The 20,725-nt window shown below is 48.8% G+C and overlaps 1 protein-coding gene across 2 annotated transcripts in view; it reads left to right on the forward strand.

Moving 5' to 3' along the window:
• Vangl1 (VANGL planar cell polarity protein 1) overlaps nucleotides 1-20,725 on the forward strand; it is a 41,631-nt gene that overhangs the window by 15,368 nt on the left and 5,538 nt on the right. Inside the window, exons 4-7 of one of the 2 annotated variants that reach the window (XM_032897616.1) lie at nucleotides 15,019-15,152; nucleotides 16,109-16,147; nucleotides 16,446-16,578; nucleotides 17,906-18,140. In XM_032897616.1, the coding sequence (XP_032753507.1) occupies nucleotides 15,019-15,152; nucleotides 16,109-16,147; nucleotides 16,446-16,578; nucleotides 17,906-18,140 (541 nt within the window). The remainder of the gene's footprint in view (nucleotides 1-15,018; nucleotides 15,153-16,108; nucleotides 16,148-16,445; nucleotides 16,579-17,905; nucleotides 18,141-20,725) is intronic. The other variant, XM_032897617.1, reaches the window with a different exon arrangement.

Consider the following 20,725-nt stretch of genomic DNA (forward strand, 5'->3'; position numbering starts at 1 on the left):
CCCACAGTTGACAGCCATGTGGTTCCTGGGTGATTGACCCACTGTGGTGGTTTGAATGAGAGGGCCCCATAGGCCCATGTATTTGAATGCTTGGTCCTCAGTTGGTGGAACTATTTGGGAAGGATTAGGAGGTGTGGCCCAGTTGGAGGAGTATGTCAGTGAGGATGGGCTTTGTGGTTTCCATCTATTTATTTCCATTTATTTCGTATTTCCAATTATCTCTCTCTTCTTCTTGCTTCTACCTGAGAGATGTAAGCTCTCGGCTGCCTGCTCCCTGCCATGATGGTCACAGACTCTTAACCTCTGAAACTGTGAGCCGCCAAATTAAATGCTTTTTTCCCCCATAAATTGCCTTGGTCATGGTATCTCGTCACAGCATTATAAAAATAAGTCACCTTGGATGTCTGGCTTCAAAGTTTCACTGTCCTGAGCAGTAACCGCTGATGTGTCACATGGCAAAGCAGTCAGGACTGGTAAGGACACCACAGTGGCCATCAGAATAACTGACTTTGTCATTGTTTTAGCCACTGTCCAGAGAGGTGGTCCAGCCCCAGTTGGAGTCAGATCCCACAGCCCATCCAGGGTCCTGCTGATGCACACTCTTACCCGTATCCTCTGGCTCAGCTCATACTGCCTGAGGACAGGCTGGTTTAGTGTTCAAGCCTGCTGCCACCAGGATCGAGTCCCAGGGGAATTTCTCTTTGGATTAGTGTGCCAGGCAGGCTAAGTTGGTTTCAAATTCTCTGTAGATGCCAGTAAAATTGTGGGAGCCAGGAAATTACTGGGCATTGGAACCTTAGAGAACTTTCTTCCCACTCTTTACACTAGAGAAGGACCCCTCCTGATGATCTTTCATGGAGCCTAAGCCCAGAGTTTTCTAGGGCTCCCAGGCACTTGGAGAGAGGCCGGCATATGGCTTTGAAGTGGACAGTTACTCTGCCAAGCCTGACATGGGACCAGGGCACAGGAAGATAGGGAGTTTCAGACAGTGGCAGCTACGAAGCCTAATGGTAGACAGCCTAGCTTGGAGGCAGGTTTGGTTATAGTCGATGCTGTGCAGACAGACCTGTGGTCTCAGAGCATTGGAGTAGCATTTGGGACTGTGGCAGCCAACCATAGACTAAGAGCCATAGACTAAGCCCGAGACTAGCTGCAGCTTTGTGTCCCAGTCTTCCTTCTGAGTAGTGTCCTTCCCAATTGCACAGAGAAGGGTAATATCACCCTCGCCTTAGTCAGTCCAGGCTGATGGCATGAACGGCCCCTTCTGGGCTCCCACCGGTCTCTAAAACAGGTTGACCTCACCCCACATGAGACCTGGGTGCAAATGGAAGGGGCCTACCCAACGGCCCCTGGAAAATAGGAAAAGAACCAGTGGCTTTACTTCCTCACTGCTTAGTTATGTGGGTCAGGGGCAGAACTGGGTGGGAAAAGCCAGACTGCTCCAGGCTGCTGGCCTGCTGCAAAAAGCAGTCACCTCAGGTCCCCAGGAAAACTGCAAGTGACATATCTAACAGGCTTGGAGGGGAGTATTTGAGTGGAATTCTTCCTTGGCTCCTCACTCTCCCCCCTTTTATCGGTCCCTTTTGTCCCCTACGTGGTGATTCTGAATCTGAGGTGAGAGGAAAGGTGTCCTGTCTCTCCTTGGACAGCACTAAGTGTCCTGTGACAACCAGGGTAAGGGAGCTAAAGCAGGCTTGGCACCTCCCCTGGTCCAGCGCAGGTTACATCACCTGCTGCTCTGTGGGCTAAATCTGGTCCAAGCCCAGCCATGGTGGGAAGAATCAGTGGGGCAGAAATATAACTTCTAAGTCCTTTTGTAAATTGTTAAAACAGGAGGGAAGCGGGGAGCAGGAAGGACAAAGAAAGCCCCAGACATCAGAATAGCAGGTCTTCAGCAGACCCAATGAGAGCCCCAGGGCCTTCGCTTTCTGCAAAGCCTTCTCTGCAGTGACCTACTGTGCTTAGGTGTGGAGAGCTGGGAAGGTCTTTCCTCCAGTTTTCAAAGGAGGTTTTCCTGAATGGTCTGAGCTATTTTTGAGCGTTTTCAAAAGAATGCCTACTCTTTAGGTTCATAAAGAAAATGGCTTCTTGTTAGTGCTCATAAAAGGCCCTTGCTGTGGCTTTCCTTGTGGGCAGGGATCATTTGGGGTTTATTTGAAAACCTTCAGAAATGGAAGAGAGCATTGTTGCAGACTGTGAAATTCCATAAATAGATGTGAGATGTGACATAGTCTTTAACTGATGCCTTGGGAGTCACAGGGCTTTTCATGTTTGAACTTAATTTACCACACCTCTGGGGGTCAGGCAGGTGGGACAGTGGCAGACGTCTTTTCCAGTTGAAGAAGGGTTAAGGGACCTTAACAGTCAGCAGCAGGTAGAACCATGCAATTCATTGCCTACCTCTGTTCTCCATGGCTCCTGGGTGGGGGATGTCTCAGCCCATACACACCCCACTTGTCACGTTTTCTCACAGTGATTTGCTAAATTTCCTTTAACTTTACTAAAAATATAATTTGTTATTTTTTTTAACTGACTGTATGAGGGGAGAAAACCAGATGAATATGGAAAACACATCTTAAAATGACATTTAATAGCTGTGATGTTTTCTGTGATTCGGAATTTTAGAAGCAAAACTTAGTAACTCTTAGAGCAGATGCTAATACAGCTGCCATGATGAGCAGCTACACAGCTGGCCCACAGCAGGGGTCAGGTGCCTTCTTGCTTTGAACACAGAACTTAGTCTTATGGGGTGGGGACTGTCTTCTTCCGTGGATGAGGAAACAAAGGCACAGAGGGTTCAGAAAGTTCTGTAGGGCCCGGTGGCATTTGTAATCGTGAGAGACAGGGTTTGAGCCCTGGTGGTGTGGTTTCAGAATGATCTAAACCACATGCTGTACTGGCCTGGGACAGGGTTTCCGATGTCTTCATTCACATCAGCAGGTACCAGCTGGTGTCAGGTGTGTCATACTCATTCAGCTCTGTTCACAGCTGGGTGGTCAGGAGGCGGGTGTCAGTGGCCACTCATTCTCTTCAGTCCCTTAGCTCCACCAGTTCTTTAATTCACCAGTTGACAAAGGCCGGTCCTTTGGGCTGTAGCAGTGACTTTGAGGCTCTCTGGTCGACCCTTCTTTTTTTTACTTTTTCTACTTCCTTCAAATATGTTGACCCAGTGCTGTGTAATATCCAGCCTAAAACACAGTATCAGCCATCATTTTACATCAAATGGTTCTGCAACATAGATTAGGCTCTGCTGGGTGGGTCTTCTATAAGCCCTGCGTGGGTCCCTGTGTAGTTATACACACATAGCGAGCCAACCTGACTCAGCTTCAGCCCTGCTCTGCATATCCTGAGATACTCTCCATCCCGACCTGGACCCGTTGCTCCTACATCAGTATCTAGATGTCAATGGCAGCTCAAGGCTTTGAAGGGTGCTCAAGTAGAATCCTCAGGCCCCACAGAACCGAAGCCTAGAGCCAGCCCAGCAATACTTCTGCTGTGTGCATTCTTGGTTAAAGCCAGCCCAGATTTGAAGAGCGTATGTTGGCTCACAGTTTGAGCATGTCATCCGTCACGGAGAGAAAGTCAGGGCAGCAGGAGGTGGGTGGTCACATTGCATCCCCAGTTAGGAGGCAAATAGGAGGCAGGAGTTATGAAGGCTGATACTCAGCCTACTTTCTCCCCTTTATTCAGCCCAGAACCCCAGCCCAGGGGATGGCACCGCCCACAGTTACAGTGAATCCTCCCACTTCCATTGTCTAGGTAATCTCTCATAGGTATGCTGGGAGGCTAACAGTCTAAGTAATCTCTTATAAGCTTATGTCTTTGGATCTTCTACATCAGTGATTCTCAGTCTGTGGGTCTCGATCCCTTGAGGGTCAAATGGCCCTTTCACAGGGGTCACACGTCAGATATCTTGCATATTTACATTATAATTAATAACTACAAAATTACAGTTATAAAGTAGCAACGAAATAATTTTATGGTTGGGGGTCAGCACATGAGAACTGTATTAAAGTATTCACAGCATTAGGAAGGTTGAGAACCACTGTCCTAGAGCCCTGTCAACATCTCCACCTTAGGCTCCTCATTCCTGGTCTGCTTGCCTTTATTTTAGATATAGTTCTGATATTTAATATCTCTATCCTAAAGAACCAGAAATATGTTACAAATGGGGACAAAGTGCTGTTTTGGGGTTGTGCAGAAATATTATTAACACCTTGCTGATAATCACCCACAGGAAGAAGGAAAGTATCACGGTAAATATGGGGGGGGAAACTGTGGGTTTCTACTCCACCTGAGATCATTTAGTTCCCAAAAGACATAAAACCATTATACTTAGAATAAACCTTAAGCACAGATATCAGCCCTCTACGCTATTTTGTCTACTTCCTGGTCAGTAACCCTAAGATATAATTTATCTGCCTGGGCCACTCCTACTCCACCATGCTGACCCTTGTGTGCTCACACTCCACCTACCCCATAGTATCTTATTTCTTCTTCTCCTTTCTCCCCTTCTTCCTCATAGTCTCTGCCTCAGACCCCAAGGCCAGGACCAGAAGCCCCACCTGCCTCTCTTCTGCCCAGCCACAGGCTGTCAGCATCTTTATTCAACCAATAGCTTTAAATTAAGGAGCAAGGTTCCATAGCATCTCTTGGTGTGTGTGAGGATCTCCTCATCCCTGAGGATCTCATCAGGTGCAACCAGATCTTGTGGGGCCAGTATTCAGCACTACAGTACATAGCAATAGACTAAGCCTCAACAGAAGAGTTACCCACAAAGGCCCACACATCTCACAGCACTGTGGGTATTAACTGGTTTTTGTTGTTGTTGTTGTTGTTGTTTTAAATGCTTCATCGAGTAAGACTATGAGAATCTTATTAATTGGCATTGAGAACGAACCCCTTCTTCACAGGGGTGATAGCTAACCAGAGAGCCTTCTTTGCTTGAAGAGAAATGAGCCCAGAATTGCTTTGTAAACCATAGGAATGTATGATTGATTGTAAGCAGTTGTTGGACAGCTTTGCTGAAAAGACATTTTTATGTTCCTTCTTCCACATACACGGTGAAGCCCTCATCCCAGTGTGATTGCATTTGGACATGGGCTGCTAAGGAAATAATGGGCTTACTTGAAGTCATTGGCTAAGAATCTAGGAATCTACTAACCTAAGAATCCGATAGGATTAGTGTGCCCTGGCACACAGAGACACCAAAAGCCTACTCTGTTTTCATGTGCTTTTTACACACACACACACACACACACACACACACACACACACACACACACACACACACACACACACACACACACACACACACACACACAAACCATGTGAGAGAGATTGCCAAGGTGGTCATCTGAAAACTGGAATAGGAGTCCTCATAAGAACCAAATTGGCTTTGATCTTGGACTTCCAGCCCTCAGAACTGTGAGAGAACAATTTATGTTGTGTAATCTACCCAGACTCATACATGTTGTCACAGCCCAAGTTAAGATAAGGATATTATCAGTAATAGCAAATTTTAACCTAAAGACCAGGAATCGGTGGAGTCAATAAGCACAGTTTGTCCCTAATGAATCAGGGCTGGTCTTGTCCTCTGGGTGGCTCACCCACACATCCCAAGGCATGAGTAGAGAATTTTTCTTTCCCTGGTTATTCTGTGATTTTCTAATTAAAACAAGAACAGAGGAGTCTCCCAAGGGTTACCTTACTCCAGCATCTGGGAAGTCTTAAGTCCCTGACTGACTCCAGTGGTATCCAAGCTGGTCTTCGGGTTACAGATCTGGCTCAGCTGTGGGGCTGGCCCAGGCCTCCCCTCCCACACTGGAGACTTAACACCAATGGTCTTGGGAGGCTGCTGAGGGCCCAGAGCCATTGGCCACGACACCGAGGAACGTTTTTAAATGCTTACTGGAGTTCTTGGTTCATGCTATTACTATCGTGGTTTCATATATAAACTGTTATTTTTAGACATGGGTATTTTCATTTGTAACTACTTTCCAATAACGGTATTTTACCAGTCCCCATGCCCCCACTCCGTTAAAAAGCAATGGATAAAAATGAATGCAAGCTTAAGTCTAGAGGGTGAAGGGTTTATTCAGGCTGTAGGAGAGTTTCAAGGCAAGCTCAGAGCTGCCGTTTGTGGTTTGGTGCTGTGGTACCTCTTAAAAGTGGCTGTAATGAGAGTGTAAGTTTCTGGACACTGAAGCACTGTTTATACAGCTGTTCCCTGCCAGTTCCACAGCTGGGATGGCTGAGGGAGCATGGCATCTGCCTGCAGCCTCATGCTGAGGCCAGGGGACTCACCTCTCACAGGGTGCAGTGCTCTGTGGAAGGGAAGGTGCTTTCCACTCCCTGGGGCGGGGGGTGGGGGGGTGGTTTGAGTGTGTGGCCGTTGACAGTGCCTTCCCAAGGGCAGTGCTTATATATGCTTTCCTAGGAGTCATGCTGATGTGGAAGGCCTTTCTGGGGACCATGTCTATATGGAAGCCATACTGGTATTTCCCCATGCTGGAATGAACAGCCTACCTGGTACCCATGCTAGTATAGATAGGCTACTTGGGGGCCATGCTGGTATAGAGAACCTTCCTCAGGGCAGGGTTGGTATAAGCACTGAGGACCATGTTGGGGAAGGTAGCTGTCCTAAAGAGAAACAGCTGTGCTTCCAGAACAAGTGGCATGGCTTTCCCTCGAGAGCTCATGTAGGTTGTTCCCACACTCTAGCTCCCGTCCGTAAATACAGGTGTGATTGTGCTGTCACAGCATTGACAAGCGGGAAGTGGTGACTGGGCATCCTTCTGACTCACTGGATGGCATTCAGCTCTGTTCCAGGTCTAGCTTCGCCCTGTCTTTGTGATCGGAGATCCCATTGGGTAGCTGTTAACCTCTGGACCCCAGACTTAACCATCACATTCCCATCTTCCCAAAGCTAGCGGTGTTGATGTCGAGGAAGGTGAGGCAGGGAAGAGAAGGCCGGCAGAGCCTTGGATGTGTCTTCAGGCATTCTTAGCCTCTGTCTAGAGAGATGTTTTCAAACACACTAGGCAGGCACTTCTTTGATCCTTAGGTCTCTGGTGTTTATCTTTATGTGATTCACCACGGTAATGTGTGAAAGTTCCCAGATAGGGACTGTTGCCAGACTGGACTGACAGTACAGGGAGGCGACAGTAAGGCATGGTTCAATACTACAGCCTGAAGCAGAACTGCAGCCCTCTGGGGAGCTGGTAGCAGGGCCATGGCCTGTAAGAATAGGTCTCCTGGGTACCCAGCAGGAGAGGGCTCCTGTAGCCTTGGCTCTGGCTGTGACTCATCAGACTCAGAAGGAAAATGTCTGTCAGTACCATCAGCAGACTCAGGCCTGCACAGGATTGTGCATAATGGCCAGGGAGCGTCACTCCCGTGGCAGCTTTGTGCTGTTTCTCCTGAGACCAGAAGAAGCAGGTCTCTCACAGACCCTTCCCAATGTGGCTGCACTCGCAGTATGAAAGTGGGGATCACTTTGTCTATAAAATGGGAAGAGTAAGAGCATGGGGTGACATGAGTAAGAGCTCAAGGTGACACTGAGCCTGAACTTTGGAGAGCCTTCCATGCTGACTAGTCCTGTTCTGTCTTGGAGGCCTGGCATCAGGATCCCAGGCTTCCCATGGGCTCCCTCTCCCTGCACTACAGATAAGGATGTGCTGTGAGTCTCCAGTGGTATTTAGTGTGGAGGCCAGCAACCCTCTACATCCTGTCATTACTGAGTTAGAGCTGCCAGGCTTGACCACTAGCGAATGCAGGCACTGATGGGCTAGCGTTTCCTGCAGGATCCCCAGCCAGCCAGAACCCCTGATCTGCTTCCTTCCTCAGGTGGTGGTGTGCCCCAAGGTTCAAGATTACAGGCAGTCTGCACCCCAGAAATGTGTCACAAGATGTTTGTCCAAGGAAGTTCACCCTGTCTCCTGGGTTAGTAAACACAAGCCATTTCCAGTTTCTGGAAACTAAGTTCCAAGGTTGCCTGTTCCCTGTTATCGGTGTAGGACTTGGTCAAGCTGTCTTCCCCAATACAGACATCTTAATTAAAAGGCAGAAGGGCTGGAGATGTAAACACGTTTTGTGCCTGCCTGAGGCAGCAGCAGTTGGGGGCAGGATGACTACTAACGTTTGCTTCTCTGGGATTCACACAGATACTGCCGTGTGTGGCCCCAGCTCTGTCTTGCTCCTGGCCCGGGACAGTGAAGTCCATGTATGCAGAGTGACTCAGCTCTCGTTGATACTGCTAGGGAGAGAGAATTCACAGTTGGCTGAATGGGGAGCATTGGTGGTTATATTAGTTACTTACCTGGTTGCTGCTGTCAGATACCTAACAAAAGCACCCTAAGGAAGAAAGGATTTACCAGGAGTTTAGCCTCATTCTTCCTTTCAGCCTCATGCTCCCAGAAATAAGACTCAGGCTCAAAATATATTTACAAATAACTTGACCATGTTGCTAGGTTTTTCTTATTATATTGTCACTAAAATAACCCATTTATTTTAACCTATATTCTGCCACGTGGCTGTTCATGCGTGCTCAGGTGTCATGCATCTGCTAGTCACATCTTCCTGGTGAATCTCCCTCCTGGCACACTCCCAGGATTCTTTCTGCCTCCCAGATGTTCCACCTTATAGTCCCTGCCTAAACCATAGGCTTTTTAATTGATAGGTGATGTATCCATACAACACACAAGATGTTCTCTCCCCAGTGATGAACACTGACCCTGATCCTCCCACTTCGGATATTTCAGAACAGTGGTTAACACCCACTTCCGTTCATACTGTTTCCTCCGCTTGGAATTTTTGGAGCCCAGTGTCTACAGAATCAGACCAACAGTGAGTGACCTGTTAAGACTCAGCCCAGACACTCAGCATTTTGTTGAGAGTGATATAGATTCAGTTTATATTGGAAAAGGCTGAAACTCAAGAGGGTCTTACTTGTTTGGCCACGCTCTTTCCCCTTGGAGAGGAGTTGAGGATATAAGGGCGTTAGCCTGGATACATCCTAAAGACCAGTGCTAATTTCTGAATTCAGTCATATGCACAAGTTTGGTTGCAGAAGGCACGATCAAGGGGAGAGAAAATGAACTGAAAACAAAGGAATGTATACGAAGGTGCACATGTATGTGTGTGGGTGCACATGTATGTGTGTAATCACATGTATGTATGTGTGGAGGTGCATATGTATGTGGTTACGGAGGTACACATATATGTGTGTGGAGGTTCACATGTATGTGTGTGTGGAGGTGCATATGTGTGTGTATGGAGGTGTGCATATATATGTGTAGAGGTACACATGTATGTATATATGGAGGTGCACAAGTATATGTGTAGAGGTACACATGCATGTGTATATGGATGTGCACATGTATGTGTGTGAGAGTGCATACTTTTATAGGCTTCAGTCCCTCTTTCTCCAACCTAGAGGGGTTAAAAAAGAGATGGTTTATGGCCAAAGTGTTGCCTCCAAGTATGATATATTTTCATAGGTACAGGGGACTTGTCTCCAGAGGAAGCAGTAAGGACCAATAGCAGAAGTTAAAGATTATTTTGGCATAGTAGGAGAACGATCCTTTCAGAGGCTAGGGTACTCTCAAAGGAATGGATTCCGGTTTCTTTGATTTTTGAATCCCTGGCAGAACACAGAGATCACTCCATGCCTGGGAGCGTGTTCCTCAGCTTCCTGTTGCTGAGGCAGAATACCTGAGATGGTCAGGTTTTCAGAAGGAAAGATTAACCGGGCTCTGGGTTTGTCCGTTTGTTTGTCTTACATATGCTCACTCAGCCCCAGCACTCTGAGCAGTGCGGTGGGGAGCATGCAGCCCAACAAGGCTGTTCAACTCACGGCTGACAGGAAGCAAAGAGCTATAGGCGAGCCCAGAGTCCCCTGCAAGAACACACCTCGTGTGTCCTGACTTCCTTCTGTGAGGTTCTGCCTCCTCAGGGCTGCTCAGGCTCCTCACTGCTGCCCCACGGCTCCTCAGGCTGACGACTGAGCCTTTAGTACCTGGTGTTTTGGGGAACATGGGAGACACAAAGCATGATTCAGTATAAATGGATACGAGACCAGGAATGGCATGAACCAATGAACCGCATTTGCTATTATAAAATGCTTGGGCCCATTGTTAATAATATGATATGATTGTATAATGCTTTATGGTTTGCAAATGCAATCATTGGCGAGATTTCAACTACATAAGGTAGCCGGCGTTCTCTCTCCATCACAGTCCACGAGGAAACAAGGGTCCAGAAAGTAACAGAATGGCAAAATCAGGTCTGGAGTCCAGACTTTCTCTTTCTTAGGCCAATGCTTTCTCCACCTGAGTCCTGGCCACCTCCCAATAAGTGAATCGGATTGTCGAGTGGCTGAGTGTTATCAAGGAATGCTGGAACCTTAGGGTTCTTATGGTTTCTCCCTCAGGGAGAGCTATTCAGAGGGGTCTCCCTTGGCTCAGTTCCCGAGGCAGCCCATCTTGGGGAGAGAGATTGGCACAAGTGCGAGCAGGGGCAGATCAACCTCTCCGGCACACACAGGGACAGAGAAACTCGTGGCCATGGTGGTGTCATTCATGAGGCGTGTGCCTTAGGCCTGGCCCTTTAAATTATATTACCTTATAAACTCTTGCCAAGCCTAAACCAACCAAACAAGTCAAAGTGCGGAAGACAGAGGGCAAACGCCCCAATCTCCAACATTTTCCCCAGCCTAAATGTCCATTAAAGTGAACTCTCAGAGAGTCAGAGGCCAGAATTTGCCCACTAGCCATGATGCTTCAGAGACAGCTCTCAGAAACGGATGCCAGCCTTAGCCAGCATCCCATAGAGTTGATCCTCGGGGTCTCCCACTGGAATTTATAACTACACCAACCTGACAGGTTCATTTCGTTCACCTTCAGTGATGTACCTCATACATACATGTTTTGGAACCCACGTACCATGACAGAGCCAGGTATTCTGGGTTATTAGTCCCACCCTGTTCAAAGGAAAAAAGAATGGAGTTTGAAGGGAATACTTTAAGATAAAATAATTCTCTCCCTCCCTCCCTCCCTCCCTCCCTCCCTCCCTCCCTCCCTCCCTCTTTCCCTCTCTCTCAAGGCTGAAGTTGTCTGGGGTATATGGTATATCAACAGAATTGTATCATAGATTAAGAGATTGGAATAGTTGAACTATGATTTGTTTGATTGTTGGGTTTGGGAGAGAGCAGGAGATTGTTTTCATTTCTAGACATCTGGGAATATGATGCGTTGTCTCCACAGCCTGCAACCCAGGCTCCTGCTTGAAGGTTTGTTTAACTCACTGCCTTTCCTCTCTGAATCCAGTGCTGACATGGTGCCAAGCTCCCCAGCAGTTTGATTTTCTTTGCCCCAATCTTTCCCCAGAGATGATCTTGTCTAGGAATCGGGACTAGTTTAAAGATTTGCTTTCAAACATCTCTCAGCCCCCACCCCCCCCACCCCCCTTTGCCTCTAATGGTTTTATGAAATACTTCTTGGCCTTAAACCTTACGATCTTAATCTTAAACCTATGGGAATCCTAAGGTTTTAGAGATAGACAAGTTGAGCCAGCAAGTGTTACGTGTGGAGGAAATAAAGGATCTTGCTTGGGTGAGGGACTTCTGCAAGAAGTTAAAGAGGCAGGGGTTGCATATCTAACTCCTTGTAGGACATTACTGGTCTGTGTTACGCTGGGCTGCTCTGAGCCTAGGGACAGGCCATAGGGTCTAGGGAGACCTGTGTGGTACCGTAGTTGGAGGACACATAGAGTCAGAGACAAAGAAGGTGTCTGAGCACTGACACAGCTGAAGAACAGATACACTGGATGTCCTGGTCTTGTGGGTCTATCACTTAGCCAGCACCGGAACCACTGACATGACTTTCCTACCAAGAGTAAGGGAGACTGTAGAAAATTACATCAACTATAAAGTTCTGAGTGTTTAGGTTGTTCCTGTAGCCTGGAGCAGAGCATGGGCACCAGTGGCCTCCGCCTGCCGTTTGTACCCACGTCTTCTGGCTGTTATGTACAAAGCACAGCTCAGCTATGAACACAGGGGATTGCCATCCTGAGTCTCGACAAGACTTCAGCCATGCAGTACATGGTTTACTCTGTAAAAAAGATGAAGCATCCGGAATACTGGATTTTAACTCAAACGACTGCAGTCTTTTAAAGTTGGGCACGTTGGCTGTGTATTGTCTTAGTTCTGTGGAAATTCTCATTCCCTCGTATTGTTAGATGTGTTGAGTGCCAGACAAATGGTTCTCTGTAGGCGAGAGTGTGCACAGCTCTTGGAGGCATTTATAAACTTGGCGCGAGAGTACTTCAGCTCCTGCAATAGCTTGTCTGCCTGGGCATCCGGCCAGGACCGTGCCTGGCTCTGAGTCACCCTGCGCTCTGTGCAACGATGGGGTTGGAGAAGGAGCAGGATGCCTGCACTTCTCTTCTGTGCTTCTTGGGAAATGGGCTTCTCTGGCCTTGGGAAGACTGACACCCTTTGTGAAGCCTGGGTCTCTGGGCCCCAGCACCAGCCCTGTCTCTGGGAAGTTCTTAGGGGATGCCTAGAGTTTTGCTCCAACATTGGCAGCTGTGAGCTTTGCCTCAACCTTGTCTTAGGCCATGCTGAAAGCTGACAGGGTAGGCGCTCTGAAGAGTGAGACAAGGACAGAAGCCATTTCTAAAGGTAACACAGGTGGGATAAAGACCCTGGACTTGGCAGATGGCATTCCCTAGGCTTCTCCTTGTGACCTGGATGAAATTCAAAACCCAGCAGTCACCACAAGAAGGGTTGCTTTGAAGATGGACCTGAGGATAACTTCTGAAACTGCCTTTATACTCTGAACTTTTTAAAGGGGGGATTCATTTATAATGTGAATGTCCCTGCAGCGTTTATGTGCACCTCACGCATACAGACCACAAAGGCCAAAGAGTATACCGGGTCACCTGTCACAGGTGGTTGTAAGCCATATAGGTGCAGCAGCTGAGCAGCCAGTGCTTAATGGCTAAGCCGTCTCTCAATTTCTCCCCTCCAGTTCTTAACTTTGACGAGGCACATGATTTTATGGTATAACCCGAGCACCTAGAGAAAATCTTCTGCTGATATAAAAGCACAGGATGAACTGGTTTGAACCAGTGTGTCTGTGTATGACCAAACTGATTTTTACACTTCGGGCTTTCGAAAGTTAGCGTGTGGGCAGAGGCAGAAGACCAGCGATGTGCAAGGATGCATACGTGTGATGGGGGTGAGCTCGCCTTTGGATGCAGTGGAGGTGAAGGAACACTTGTCCTCTCTGGAGAAGGTCACCACAGAGGATGGGGCGGAGACTGAAAGCACATTGACCAGAACTCAGAACAACACTGAGATTGAGGCCAAGCCCTTCTCCACAAGCACCGTTTCTCAGGGAGGTTACTCTTACACTCCACACTGTCCTAATGTGGACCAGCCCGCTCGGTTCCCACACAGTGCAGAGGGGAGTACTCTGCCATGGAGGCTCCTCCCCTGCCCTGGGTTCAGTTCCTAAAGCCAGTCCAAAGGGAGTCTTGGGGAGTGGGGGTGGTACAGGGCTTCAGCTGTCTGGCTAAGGGTCGCTTGCATGGTTGGAAGGGAGTGAAGGTCTCTGAGCCCTGGGAGAGCCCTGGGATGCCACGTAAGTCCTTCAGGAATCCAAGGCAGTCCCTGTCCTGGTGTCCAGGCCATTGTAAATAATCCTTGTAAATCCATTATCTTAGCAGAGTGCTGGGAAAGAGACTCAGAAGGGCAAGATAAAACAGAGCTGCGGCATTGGTGAACAGCTTCCAAAGCTGCAAATGTCAGGACACACAGCCCAGGGTGAAGGGCCAGCATCTAGGCTGTCAATCCACACTAGACTTCTAGCCAGACTATAGCACATGGCATGCCGTTGTGTGGCCGTGGGTTTCTGTACCTTTGTTTTCTTTCTTGGGGTGACTGAGATGAGGTGAATGAAAACCCTTCCTGCATCGCAGCTGGTTGATCTTTGAAACAGCAGGGGTTTCCTTCAGCTCCCAGCATGCTCCTTGGGTATGGATGTTATCGCCTGGGCTCCAAAATGGTAGCTTAGAGTTCTCATCTGCTGAGTGTCCCAGACAGCATTTGAAGGACGGGAGCTCCTGAGGATCTTAAGACTCGGGATATTTTAGCTGAAGCCTCATTTGAAGGACTCTGCCCCATAGGGAGAACATAGCTGTAACATGAGAGACCAGTTCCTTAGACCTGGGACAGGGTCCTGTGTGTGTGTGTGTGTGTGTGTGTGTGTGTGTGTGTGTGTGTGTGTGTGTGTGTGAGAAGCTTTGACCTCTCATTCTTGATCCCCTGTGAGCAACATCAAACTTCCTACCTTTCAGGGAAGGGGCTCCTTAATTTCCTTCCTTCCTTCCTTCCTTCCTTCCTTCCTTCCTTCCTTCCTTCTTTCCTTCCTTCTCCTCTTCCTCCTTCCTCTTCCTCCTCATTTTGCTCCTCTGCTTCTTCTTCTCTTCTGCTCCTCCCTCCTCTTCTCCTCCCCTTCCCCCACTTTCCCCCCCTCCTCCTCCTCCTACTCCTCTTCCTCCTCCTCCTCCTCCTCCTTCTCCTCCTCCACCTCTTCCTCCTCCTCCTCCTCCTCCTCCTCCTCCTCCTCCTCCTCCTCCTCCTCCTCCTCCTCCTCCTCCTCCTCCTCCTCCTCTTCTTCTTCTTCTTCTTCTTCTTCTTCTTCTTCTTCTCTTCCCTCCTCCTCTTCTTTTTTGTAAACTCAGGAAAAGCTCTGTGTACCCCAAACCTAAATCTCAGTTACAGGTTGTAACTTTCTCCTCTTCCAGCTACTGGCTGGGTGGGATGTGGGGAATGCCAGAGCCTGGGAGAGGGGAGGAAGCCATAACTGTGGGAGACATGGGGAGGGTAGGAGCCAGCAGATGCCCCTGGGAGGCTACCTTGACTTACAATTGACCTGACTCAAAAAGACTTCTCATTTCAGCCCCACTGTATTCCCTGAAAACCCCGCATTCATGTTTGCCCTCATCTCACAGCATCCAGCGAGCAGCCTTGGTGGTTCTGGAAAATTACTACAAGGACTTCACCATCTATAACCCGAACCTCCTAACAGCATCCAAGTTCCGAGCAGCCAAGCACATGGCTGGCCTGAAAGTCTACAATGTAGATGGTATGTGCTTGAACCATTTGTGGGGCGTGGGGGTCACAGTTCCTTTTAGTGCATTCTCTTCTACCTGTACTCTGCGCTTCCTTACAGTCTTTTCTCGCTTCAGAACAATTTCTATTTGTAGTTTAAATGTAGACAAGCGTGTTTTCTAGGGGAATGTCAGTTTACAGTCTGCATATATGGCAGGTCCATCCATTTGGAGATTTTGGTATTGGAACCTGTAGCTGCCTCCCGCTAGGAACGCTGTAGATTGAAGGTCCTTAGGAAAGGAACGCTTTTCAAAGTCTGAACCGTCTACCCAAAGACTGAGGGTGCTCTCGAAGGGCATTAGGCCTAGAAATGTTGAGAGCTCCCATAACTGGGAGCTCCTCTGTGGCTTCTCAGTCCTGGCTCAGAACGGGCGTTGAATGGCAACCAGAAGCTGGAGCCAGCCTCACCTAGTCGGAGCCCAGGTTCATTCAGGGTGTCGGGTGCTCAAGTGTGAGAAACAGGACTCCCTGTCACGTCTTGCTGGGCACCTTGGCTAAGACAAGAGCTTTGCAGACTCCTGAAGACATTCGTGTTGTCAACAAGTCAGCTGGGTTACATAGGTGTCAGTTTTTGGTAATGGTATCCCGTCTAACTTTTTTTTCCTAATTTGGCTATGTAAGGCGTATGGCTGATAAGCCAAAGCCTTAATGGGAAAACTTAGCTTACCAAGTCACCCAGAAGAAAGCACTAGGCCCTGGCTGTGTGTTTGCGATAGGCTAAGCCGAGTCATGCTCAGGACCTCTGGGCCGCTTCACAAATGGGGTGCATTGTGGTTGCTGGGCTTTGGTGTTCGGGGCAGTAACACCCGGCTTAGCTTGTTTTCCTGTGTGTGATCACTGTAAGTGTCCCTTGACTTCTTTTTTCTCTGTCTGTCCTTGTTCTCCCATCCTGCCATTCTCTCTCATTGTCTGCTGCATGCGATGTCCCAGCTGCCCTTATGGCCAAACTGAAACTTTGTGTAGCAGATGGTAAGTGACCTCTTCAGCACGCTCCCCGGCGGGTGTTGTTCTTGGCCGGTGTTTTCAGGGGTGAGCAGTCTGTGGCTCCTTCAGAGTTCCTTCTCCATCTCCCTGTCGGACTGGGGTTGGAGCTCCTGGCTGCTGTGAATGTGGAGTACTGCGCAGGCCCAGGGAAGTTACCTTTAGGATCTCCGTGTGCTCTGTAGCGGGATGGGTGGGAGAGAACCGGCAGACCACAGACCCTGGTGCTCTGTCCAGCTTCCTGGCGTTGGAGGGTAAAGCTGTCTGTATTCTCCTTTCATCAAAGGGCCCAGTAACAATGCCACTGGTCAGTCCAGAGCCATGATCGCTGCAGCAGCTCGGCGCAGGGACTCCAGCCACAACGAGTTGTATTATGAAGAGGCCGAACACGAGCGGAGGGTGAAGAAGCGGAGAGCGAGGTTTGTGACCCTGCACGCCTGGGCCCTCCTCCTGCTGGACGTTTTATTTTCACTTTTTTTCTCTTTTAGCTTCCAGAATTAATTTTCTGTTTGTACGCATGACCTGTATGACTGTTTACAGACCACTTTACTCTGACGTTTCTAAGACTTTGTATGAAATCACCACCTCTGAACAGCCATCACAGGTCCTGGGCCCACTCACAAAGCTTACCGCACAGTCTGTGGGTCTGAGCCCTGGGAGGGGGTGGTGGCAGTGGATGGGGGGGTAAGTTGGGGGTGGGAACGAATTCCCTGGGGGCTTCTGTTGCTGCCCTTGGAGGGGGCCAGCCCTACCCATACTCTTTCCCATGGGAACTGAAGGTGACAAAGGTGGTTTCCCTTAAGCCTGCCACCTCATTCTTCCTTTTCCTGAGTTGCTTGGGGGAGGGTTGGGGAAAAGTGGAACAAGGGAGCTGAAACTCTGTTTGCTTCTTTCTTTCTCTCTCTCTTTCTTTCTTTCTTTCTTTCTTTCTTTCTTTCTTTCTTTCTTTCTTTCTTTCTTTCCTTCTTTCTTTCTTTCACCCAACAAGGCCTTGAATGCTCTGTATAACTGAGGATAATGTTGAACTTTTTAAAAATAAACCTTTTTTAAACATCTGTGTGTGTGTGTGTGTGTGTGTGTGTGTGTGTGTGTGTACACATGTGTATGTCCGTGTTCACATCCATGTATGCCACAGTGAATATGTGGAAAGCGTGACTTTTGGGGATTGGTTCTTTGTCTTCTACCACATGACCTCCAGAGGTCAAACTCAGGCTGTCCGGTTTAGCCGCAAGCACCCTTACCTTGACCCATCCTGTCAGCCACATCCACCTCCTGAGTGCTGGAGCACAGGAATGCGTCACCGTGTGGGCTGGGGACTGGTCCCAGATCTGGCGGCACTGAACAAGCCATCTGTCACCTAAACCCCCCCAAGCCCTGGCTCTTCAGCGTCTGTGCTCACCTTCTCTTCCAAGACGCAGTTTAGGCGGAAGTCATTTTATCTCGCCTTTTATTGGAGGAATCAAAGCACAAGCTGAAGCGAGCTTTCTGAGCTCATTATTGGCAGAATTAGGGGGCCCAGGGGCACCACCTTCCCAGTCCCATCTTATTTCTGCTGTTGCTTTTCTTTCTCCTGGGCTCTCCCCATCCTTTGGAAGGGACAGTCAGGGATACAGGATGACAGAACCTTGGGGAAGTTGATGGTAGGCCAGGGTGCTGCAGTGAACGAAGGCCCTCTGGGTCTCCTGGGACTGTCCCCAGAACTTGTAGTGGGCACTGCCTTGCTGACTGTCCCGAATCTCCTTCCAGACTGGTGGTGGCTGTGGAAGAAGCCTTCATCCACATCCAGCGCCTCCAGGCTGAGGAGCAGCAGAAGTCTCCGGGGGAGGTGATGGACCCCAGAGAGGCGGCTCAGGCCATCTTCCCCTCCATGGCCAGGGCGCTGCAGAAATACCTGCGCACCACCCGGCAGCAGCACTACCACAGCATGGAGAGCATCCTGCAGCACCTGGCCTTCTGTATCACCAACAGCATGACCCCCAAGGTGAGCTGTGGGTCAGGCTTGGCGCAGACAGGTCCCCAGGTTTGGCCGGTCACATGACATCCCATGTCTCCACTGTTGCACACTACATGATTTAAGACTTACTTTTTATTTTGATTTATATGTACTTGTGTGTTTCTCGGTGAGCGTCTCTCCTGCTTGGATGCCCCCACAAAGGCCAGAAGACGACATTAGGTCCCCTACAGGGGACTGACTGTAAGTCTGATATGGCCAGTAGGAATGGAACTTGAGTCCTCTGGAAGAGCAATGAAGTCTCTTTAAGTAAGGAGCCACCTCTTCAGCCCATCCATCTTATTTTTTAACACAGGGTCTCTCACTGAACAGGGACCTCAATGATCCTGCTAGACTGGGTAGCCAGTGAGTCCCTGGGATCCTCCCCTCTCTTCCTCTCCAGCACTGGGGTTACAAGAACCCACTGCACATGGGAGTCCTAAGAGTCTGAATGCAGATCTCCATACTTGTACAGCAAGCACTGTAGCCACTGAGCCAGCTCCCCAGCCCAGAGCAGTTGTTTTTAAAGTATACATTGTGAAGGCGTCTAGATTCTGTAACAGGAAAAAGTTCCACCTTGAACCAGGACAGAGTAGTGGTGAGGGTGGGCAGGAAAGTGTACACATGCTCAGTGTGACAGGAAAGTGAGCACATGCTCAGTGTGACAGGAAAGTGAGCACATGCTCAGTGTGAAAGGAAAGTGTGTACATGCTCAGTGTGACAGGAAAGTGAGCACATGCTCAGTGTGACAGGAAAGTGAGCACATGCTCAGTGTGACAGGAAAGTGAGCACATGCTCAGTGTGACAGGAAAGTGAGCACATGCTCAGTGTGACAGGAAAGTGTGAGCACATGCTCAGTGTGACAGGAAAATGAGCACATGCTCAGTGTGACAGGAAAGTGTGTGTACATGCTCAGTGTGACAGGAAAGTGTGTACATGCTCAGTGTGACAGGAAAGTGTGCGTACATGCTCAGTGTGACAGGAAAGTGAGCACATGCTCAGTGTGACAGGAAAGTGTGTACATGTTCAGTGTGACAGGAAAGTGAGCACATGCTCAGGGTGACAGGAAAGTGAGCACATGCTCAGTGTGACAGGAAAGTGAGCACATGCTCAGTGTGACAGGAAAGTGTGTGTACATGCTCAGTTTGACAGGAAAGTGTGCGTACATGCTCAGTGTGACAGGAAAGTGTGTACATGCTCAGTGTGACAGGAAAGTGAGCACATGCTCAGTGTGACAGGAAAGTGAGCACATGCTCAGTGTGACAAGAAAGTGTGTATACACTCAGTGTGACAGGAAAGTGTGAGCACATGCTCAGTGTGACAGGAAAATATGTACATGCTCAGTGTGACAGGAAAATGAGCACATGCTCAGTGTGACAGGAAAGTGTGCGTACATGCTCAGTGTGACAGGAAAGTGTGTACATGCTCAGTGTGACAGGAAAGTGTGTACATGCTCAGTGTGACAGGAAAGTGAGCACATGCTCAGTGTGACAGGAAAGTGTATACACTCAGTGTGACAGGAAAGTGTGTGTACATGCTCAGTGTGACAGGAAAGTGTGTACATGCTCAGTGTGACAGGAAAGCGTGTACATGTTCAGTGTGACAGGAAAGTGAGCACATGCTCAGTGTGACAGGAAAGTGAGCACATGCTCAGTGTGACAGGAAAGTGAGCACATGCTCAGTGTGACAGGAAAGTGTGTGTACATGCTCAGTGTGACAGGAAAGTGTGCGTACATGCTCAGTGTGACAGGAAAGTGTGCACATGCTCAGTGTGACAGGAAAGTGTGTACATGTTCAGTGTGACAGGAAAGTGAGCACATGCTCAGTGTGACAGGAAAGTGAGCACATGCTCAGTGTGACAGGAAAGTGAGCACATGCTCAGTGTGACAGGAAAGTGAGCACATGCTCAGTGTGACAGGAAAGTGAGCACATGCGCACTGTGACAGGAAAGTGTGTACATGCTCAGTGTGACAGGAAAGTGAGCACATGCTCAGTGTGACAGGAAAGTGTGTACACGCTCAGTGTGACAGGAAAGTGTGAGCACATGCTCAGTGTGACAGGAAAGTGTGTACATGCTCAGTGTGACAGGAAAATGAGCACATGCTCAGTGTGACAGGAAAGTGTGTGTATATGCTCAGTGTGACAGGAAAGTGTGTACATGCTCAGTGTGACAGGAAAGCGTGTACATGTTCAGTGTGACAGGAAAGTGAGCACATGCTCAGTGTGACAGGAAAGTGAGCACATGCTCAGTGTGACAGGAAAGTGAGCACATGCTCAGTGTGACAGGAAAGTGTGTGTACATGCTCAGTGTGACAGGAAAGTGTGTACATGCTCAGTGTGACAGGAAAGTGTGTACATGCTCAGTGTGACAGGAAAGTGAGCACATGCTCAGTGTGACAGGAAAGTGTGTGTACATGCTCAGTGTGACAGGAAAGTGAGCACATGCTCAGTGTGACAGGAAAGTGTGTGTACATGCTCAGTGTGACAGGAAAGTGTGCGTACATGCTCAGTGTGACACGAAAGTGTGTGTACATGCTCAGTGTGACAGGAAAGTGAGCACATGCTCAGTGTGACAG

The sequence above is a fragment of the Rattus rattus genome, chromosome 3, assembly GCF_011064425.1.
Source record: "Rattus rattus isolate New Zealand chromosome 3, Rrattus_CSIRO_v1, whole genome shotgun sequence".
Taxonomy (NCBI): domain Eukaryota; kingdom Metazoa; phylum Chordata; class Mammalia; order Rodentia; family Muridae; genus Rattus; species Rattus rattus.